The sequence below is a fragment of the Boleophthalmus pectinirostris genome, unplaced genomic scaffold (genome assembly GCF_026225935.1).
Source record: "Boleophthalmus pectinirostris isolate CB_2022bp ecotype Guang Dong unplaced genomic scaffold, ASM2622593v1 HiC_scaffold_3, whole genome shotgun sequence".
Taxonomy (NCBI): domain Eukaryota; kingdom Metazoa; phylum Chordata; class Actinopteri; order Gobiiformes; family Gobiidae; genus Boleophthalmus; species Boleophthalmus pectinirostris.
Window position 1 is genome coordinate 346463 of NW_026571299.1, and position 7500 is coordinate 353962.

Consider the following 7500-nt stretch of genomic DNA (forward strand, 5'->3'; position numbering starts at 1 on the left):
CAGTCTGTATCTGAAGTCCCACAGGATCTTGGCTCGGTCGTTCTCCACAACCTTTGGCGGTGTTTCCCACCTTGACCTTGGGGTCTCCAGCTCGTACTCTGCACAGATGTTTCTGTGACTGTGGCTCCTCTTGGTTCTGTGGCTCCTCTTGGTTCTGTGGCTCCGTGTTTGTTTCCCTGCAGCATCTGACACCTGCAGTTCTGTGCTGGACTGTCTCAGGAGCCTCTGTGCACAGTCTGCACCGTGGCTCTGGTCTGGTGTGGTAGATCTGGGCCTCTGTTGCTCTGGTGCTCAGGTCCTGCTCCTGAGCTCCAGGATGAGCCTCTGTGTGTCCTTCAGACCCTCTCAAGACATTGGGAGGATTTCTTGATCTCAGTCTCTTCAGTTCTGTTCTGGTGGTTCATGTAGGGGTTTGTCCTGCCATGATGGTCCCTCCAGCTCCTCTTCCTCTGGACCCCACTGTCTGAGACCTTCTCTGAGCTCCTCATCTGTCGGGGCCTTGTCCTTGATGTTCTCATGGAGCTTGGATGTTTCCTCCTGGACAGTGGTTCCACACTCACTAGTCCTCGGCTCCTTCCTTCTGGCTTGCGTACAGTCTCAGGGAGCTGGATTTGGGATGAACCCTCCACATGGTCAGGAGCTTTTGTGTCTTAACATCTGTGTGTGTCTCGTCCTTTGGTCAGTGGTTCCTGCTGGGATCTGATCACTGACAGGAACCAGCTGTTTATTGTCTGGGCCTTGTTTTTGCCATTGAGCTGCTTCTTAGGACTTGCCTCACTCTTTGCAGGTATTTGGCCGTAGCCGCTTGTTGCCTCTTCGAGGAGCCATTTGCTTGTGGGACACCAAGGTACTTCTAACTATCCTCAACATCTGCTATTGTTTCCTCTGGGAGTGAGACCCCCTCTGTGTGTTCTACCTTCTCTCTCTTCATCACCATCCTGCTACATTTCTCAAGCCCGAATGACATTCCAGTGTCTGTGCTGTAGATCCTTGTGGTGTGGATCAGTGAGTCAATGTCTCGCTCATAGTGTACAGCTGATGTCGTCCATGTAGAGGAGGTGACTGATGGTGGCCCCGTTTCTGAGTCATATCCGTAGTCATTGCGGTCGATGATTTGACTGAGGGGGTTCAGTCCCAGAACAGCAATGGGGACAGTGAGTCTCCTTGGTATATGCCACATTTGATGGACACTTGTGCAAGTGGCTTCCCGTTGGATTCAAGGGTGGTTTTCCACAACTGCATCGAGTTCGCAATGAAGGCTCTTAGAGTCCTGTTGATATTGTACAGCTTCAAGCACTCAGTGATCCATGTGTGTGGCATTGAGTCAGAGGATTTCTTGTAATCAATCCAGGCAGTGCACAGGTTGGTCTTACAGGTTCTGCAGTCATGGGTGACTCTTCGGTCATCAGGAGTTGGTGTTTTTGCTGATGCCCTTCTGTGCTGTGCTCATGTATTGATCCATGTGCTGCTTGTCTTAGCCGCAATGATGTCTGACATGAGCTTCCATGTTGTGGAGAGACAGGTTATTGGCCAGTAGTTGGATGAGACTGTGCCCTTTGAGGGATCCTTCAGGAGCCAAGCAACAAGCCAAGTAACTAGTAGCTCAGTGTTCCAAGACCCACAAACGGCAACTGCTTTAACAACTAGAGATTGACAAGGTACAACACAAATGCTACGGTAAGGGGAAGCCAGGACGCCAGGTCAGAGGGGAGTTAACACTAACTCCCCAACCACAGATTGGATACGAAGCCCCAGTACATATCACGCTGAGCGAGGCAGCGCCTGATCTGAAAGATAAGATCATGACCCGAATGAACACAAGGAAACCCCAACGCCAGTTACAGAGGCTAAGTGAAGTACCATCTGAAAGCCTCCCTAGAATGCAGCACTGAGAGTGATCCCTACCACAACCATCACTGAAAACAAAAACAAGTCCCTAGCAATAAACAGCTAATGACAGTGATCAGATCCCAGCAGGAATCATGCACTGGCCAACAGAGTAGATACAGACACAGAAAAAGACACAAAACCTCCTGACCATGTGGAGGGTTCATCCCAAATCCAGCTCCCTGAGACTGTACGCGAGCCGGAAGGAAGGAGGCCGAGGACTAGTGAGTGTGGAACCACTGTCCAGGATGAAATATCCAAGCTCCATGAGAAAGACAGTGGGGCTCAGAGGAAGAGGAGCTGGAGGGACCATCATGGCAGGACAAGCCCCTACATGAGGCGCACTACCGGAACATACTGTGGCAAAAGTGAAGTGGCTCCTGAGACAGTCCAGCACAGAACTGCAGGTGTCAGATGCTGCAGGGAAACAAACATGGAGCCATAGAACCAAGTGGAGCTACAGTCACAGAAACATCTGTGCAGAGTATGAACTGGAGACCCCAAGGATCAAGGTGGGCAACACCTCCAAAGGTTGTGGAGAACGACCGAGCCAAGATCCTGTGGGACTTCAGATACAGACTGACAGGATGGAGATGGACCAACCAGACATAGTGGAGCTGGAGAAGAACAGAGTAGAGCCGTGGTGGAACATCACAACACCAAGAGACGGAACATCAGGAGAAAAGAACACGAGAAACTAGAGAAACACCAGGGGCTCGAGAAAGAGCTCCTGGGATTTTTTTTTGCCTCTGTCCCTTGTTTGGCCAGACTTGCCTGCATTATTTATATTAAGGGGGCCTCAACCTCTCTCTGATTACACTTTGTTTACGTTGGTGGAAGTGCGGTCTCACCTGAGAGACAGCAGGGGGCGCTGGTCCTGTAGAGCGGTCAGGAGCTCGGCGGAGGGTCCTGGATGGTTGTAGCTCAGGTCTAACTCTTTGAGGTGGGAGGGGGCGGAGCTCAGAGCTGAGGCCAGAGCAGCCCCGCCCCTCTCTGAGACCAGACATCCAGACAGCCTAAAGACACAGCATTACACTCATGTGGACACAAGGGGGCAGAGTGCATCATGGGAGCGTCTCACCTGAGCGTCTCCAGTCTGCAGGGGGCGCTCTTCAGTCCAGAACACAGCAGCTCCACTCCTGAGTCCTCGAGGTCGTTGTGACTGAGATCCAGATGTGTGAGACTGGAGGAGCTGAGGACTGAGGCCAGAGGACCACAGCTGTGAGGGACAGGCCACAGAACCTCAGTCTGAGGACAGAGAGGGACATTAGAGACTAGAAACCTCAGCACACAAGAGTTTAAATACAGTCTGAGGACAGAGAGGGACATTAGAGACTAGAACCTCCACACAAGAGTTTAAATACAGTCTGAGGACAGAGAGGGACATTAGAGACTAGAACCTCCACACAAGAGTTTAAATACAGTCTGGACTCACAGGGCTTTGGTGGAGGCTCTGACCACCGGCAGCAGACCCAGGAGAGCTCTCTCTGAGCGCTGGTATTTCCTCAGGTCAAACTCCTCCAGGTCTGAGTTTGAGGACAGTAAGACGAAGGACAGAGCAGACCACTGAGCAGGAGACAAGTCTCTTTTAGAGAGACCACCTCCTCTCATTTTCTCCTGTATCTCCTCCAGCAGACTGTGGTCGTTGAGCTCGTTCAGACAGTGGAGCAGGTTCAGACTTCTCTCTGCAGACAGATCCTCTTCATCCAGCTTCTCTTTGATGTACTCTACTGTGTCCTTCATAATTCGATCACTTCCTGCCTTAGTCAGCAGACCTTGCAGCAGCCTCTGATTGGTCGGCAGAGACAGCCCCAGGAGGAAGCGCAGGAACAGGTCCAGGTGTCCGTTTGGACTCTCTAAGGCCTGGTCCACAGCAGAGTGGTAGAAGGCTATCTCAGACTCAGGAATCTCAGGGGGGACAAAGGAGTTGTCCTCTGTGTCTGAACAGTCCTCAGACTCTTGTCTTTCAGGGTGTGGTAGCAGGTTCTCTCCAGAGCTGTAGAAGGTCTGATGGACGTGAAGAGCAGCCAGAAACTCCTGCACACTCAGATGGATGAAGCAGTAGACCTTGTCCTGGTACAGGCCTGGCTCCTCTCTAAAGAACTGTGTGAACACTCCGGAATACACTGAGGCTGCTGCAGCGTCCAGCCCACACTCGCTCAGGTCACTCTCGTAGAAGATCAGGTTTCCTTTCTGCAGCTGCTCAAAGGCCAGTTTTCCCAGAGACTCCACCATCTTCTTGTTTTCAAGAGACCAGGCTGAATCTGCCTGCAGTTTCCCGTGGTATTTGATGTTCTTCTGTTTAAGCTCCACCACCAGAAGGTGGACGTACATCTGTGTGAGAGTCTGGGGCAGCTCTGGGTCCTCTGTTTGTTCCAGAAGCTTCTGTAGAACTGTGGAGAGGATCCAGCAGAAGATCGGGATGTGGCTCATGATGTAGAGGCTGCGGATGCTCTTGATGTGAGAGATGACCATTTTGGCCTTGTCTCTGAACCTCTTCCTGAAGTACTCCTTCTTCTGCGGGTCGGCGAACCCTCGCACCTCTGTCACCATGGAGACGCACTCAGCAGGGATCTGACTGGCCGCGGCGGGGCGCGTGGTTATCCAGACGCGAGCGGAGGGAAGCAGGCTCCCCCTGATGAGGTTCACCAGCAGCACGTGCACTGAGGCGGACTCTGTGGGGTCGCTCAGGACCTGGGTTCGGCCGAAGTCCAGAGGAAGTCTGCACTCGTCCAGACCGTCAAAGATGAAGAGCACCTGGAGCTGTTGGAAGCTGTAGAGATCTTTGGATGGACTGAAGAAGTGGTGCAGCAGCTCCACCAGGCTGAACTGTGTGTCTCTGAGCACGTTCAGAGCTCTGAAAGTGAAGGGGAACAGCAGCTGGAGGTCCTGGTGGCCCCGGCCTTCAGCCCAGTCCAGACTGAACTTCTGAGTCAGCACTGTTTTCCCCACACCAGCCACGCCCTTCGTCATCACTAATCTGATTGGCTCCTCTGAGTGTGGGCGGGGCTTAAAGAGCTCTTCACATGTGATGGTCTCTGAAGCGGCCGGTCTCCTGGACGCCGTCTCCATGAGTCTGACCTCATGTTCCTGGTTGACCTCTGAGGCTCCGCCCTCTGTGATATGGAGCTCTGTGTAGATCTGGGTCAGGGGGGCGGAGTCTCCTGCTTTAACCACGCCCTCAAACACACGGTGGAACCTCTGCTGCAGATGACTCCTCAGTTTATCAATGACTCCAACTTTAGTCCCTGAGAACAACAGAGGAACAGGCATCAGTGACGACACGATCTGTAAATGAAACACACATATTTTCTAAAAATAAGGATAATAATTTCATAGACTTGCACTTTACACACAGGGGCAGACAGAAGTGAGGCCCCCCCACCGACACTCACACTTAAGGGCGAAGTATAGTTCTGCGTCAACTCAGTGCACACTGCCGCTGTCGCCTTGACGCCGTTGTTTTTGATTTATGGATCTACGTCGAAGTAATTCACCGCCACAACACCAAGAGGCGAGGATTTAAACCTGACGTTCGTGTAAAGTTCAACATGAACCATCTCCAACGTGACAGAAACACAGAACAGACTCACCATCAGCAGAACACCCTCTGTAACACCCCTCTGTCACAGAGAGAACACCCCTCTGTCACAGAGAACACCCCTCTGTCAGAGAAGAGAACACCCCTCTGTCGCAGAGAGAACACCCCTCTGTCGCAGAGAGAACACCCCTCTGACACAGAGAGAGAGAACACCCCTCTGTCGCAGAGAGAACACCCCTCTGTCGCAGGAGAACACCCTCTGTCACACAGAGAGAACACCCCTCACCCCTCTGTCGAGAGAACACCCTTACACTGCAGGAGAACACCCCTCTGTCGCAACACCCCTCTGACAAGACCCCTCTCGCAGAGAGAACAGTCAGAGAGAACACCCCTCTCACAGAGAGAACACCCCTCCACACACCCTCTCAGAGAGAACACCCCTCTGTAGGAGAGACACCCCTCTGTCACAGAGAGAACACCCCTCTGTCACAGAGAGAACACTGACACGAAGACACCCCTCAACCCCTCTGTTCGCAGAGAAAACACCCCTCTGACACAGAGAGAACACCCCCCACAGAGAACACCCTCTGTCGCAGAGAGAACACCCCTCTGTCGCAGAGGAACACCCCTCTTCACAGAGAGAACATCCTCTGACACAGGAGAACACCCTCTGACACAGGGAGAACACCCCTCTGTCGAGGGAGCTCTGTACGAACACCTGTGTGTAACACCCCTCTGTCGAGAGAACACCCCTTGTCGCAGAGAGAACACCCCTCTGTCACCCCTCTGTCACAAGTAGACAGGAGACTCTGAACACCCCTCTGTCGCAGAGAACACCCCTCTGAAACACCCTCTCAGAGAGAACACCCCTCAGAGAGAACACCCCTCTGTCACAGAACACCCCTCTGAGAGAACACCCCTCTGCACACCCCTCTGTAGAGACACCCCACACCCCTCTACAGAGAACACCCCTCTGTTCAGAGAGAACACCCCGCAGAGAGTCACAGAGAGCAGAGAGAACACCCCTCTGTCAGAGAGAACACCCCTCTGCAGAGAGAACACCCCTCTGACACAGAGAACACCCCTCTGTCACTCACAGAGAGAACACCCCTCTGTCACAGAGAGAACACCCCTCTGTCACACAAGAGAACACCCTGTCACCAGAGAGAACACCCCTCTGTCACAGAGAGAACACCCTCTGAGAGACACAGAGAGAACACCCCTCTGTCGCAGAGAGAACACCCCTCGTCGCAGGAGAACACCCCTCTGCACAGAGAGAACACCCCTCTGTCACAGAGAGACCCCTCTGCAGAGAACACCCCTCTCACAGAGAGAACACCCCTCTGACACAGAGAGAACACCCCTCTGTCGAGAGAACACCCCTCTCAGAGAGAACACCCCTCTGACACAGAGAGAACACCCCTCTGACCAGAGACACACCCCTCTGTCACACAGAGAGAACACCCCTCTGACACAGAGAGAACACCCCTCTGTCACAGAGAGAACACCCCTCTGTCACAGAGAGAACACCCCTCTGTCGCAGAGAGAACACCCCTCTGACACCTCGCAGAGAGAACACCCTCTGTCACAGAGAGAACACCCCTCTGTCACGCAGAGAGAACACCCTCTGTCGCAGAGAGAACACCCCTCTGTCGCAGAGAGAGAGAACACCCCTCTGTCGCAGAGAGAACACCCCTCTGTCGCAGAGAGAACACCCCTCTGTCGCAGGGAGAACACCCCTCTGTCACAGAGAGAACACCCCTCTGTCGCAGAGAGAACACCCCTCTGTCGCAGAGAGAACACCCCTCTGTCACAGAGAGAGAACACCCCTCTGTCGCAGAGAGAACACCCCTCTGTCGCAGAGAGAACACCCCTCTGTCGCAGAGAGAAACCCCTCTGACACAGAGAGAACACCCCTCTGTCGCAGAGAACACACCCTCTGTCGCAGGGAGAACACCCCTCTGTCGCAGAGAGAACACCCCTCTGTCGCAGAGAGACACACCCCCTCTGTCGCAGAGAGAACACCCCTCTCACAGAGAGAACACCCCTCTGTCACACAGAGAGAACACCCC

The 7500-nt window shown here is 53.4% G+C and overlaps 1 protein-coding gene across 2 annotated transcripts in view; it reads right to left on the minus strand.

Moving 5' to 3' along the window:
• Positions 1-7500, minus strand: part of LOC110174219 (NLR family CARD domain-containing protein 3-like) — a 26875-nt gene that overhangs the window by 3463 nt on the left and 15912 nt on the right. For both annotated transcript variants that reach the window (XM_055160235.1, XM_055160234.1), the window contains 3 exons: positions 3323-5135; positions 2969-3135; positions 2739-2903 (listed from right to left, as the gene is read on the minus strand). In XM_055160235.1, the coding sequence (XP_055016210.1) occupies positions 3000-3135; positions 3323-5135 (1949 nt within the window). In that variant the 3' untranslated portion in view covers positions 2739-2903; positions 2969-2999. The remainder of the gene's footprint in view (positions 1-2738; positions 2904-2968; positions 3136-3322; positions 5136-7500) is intronic.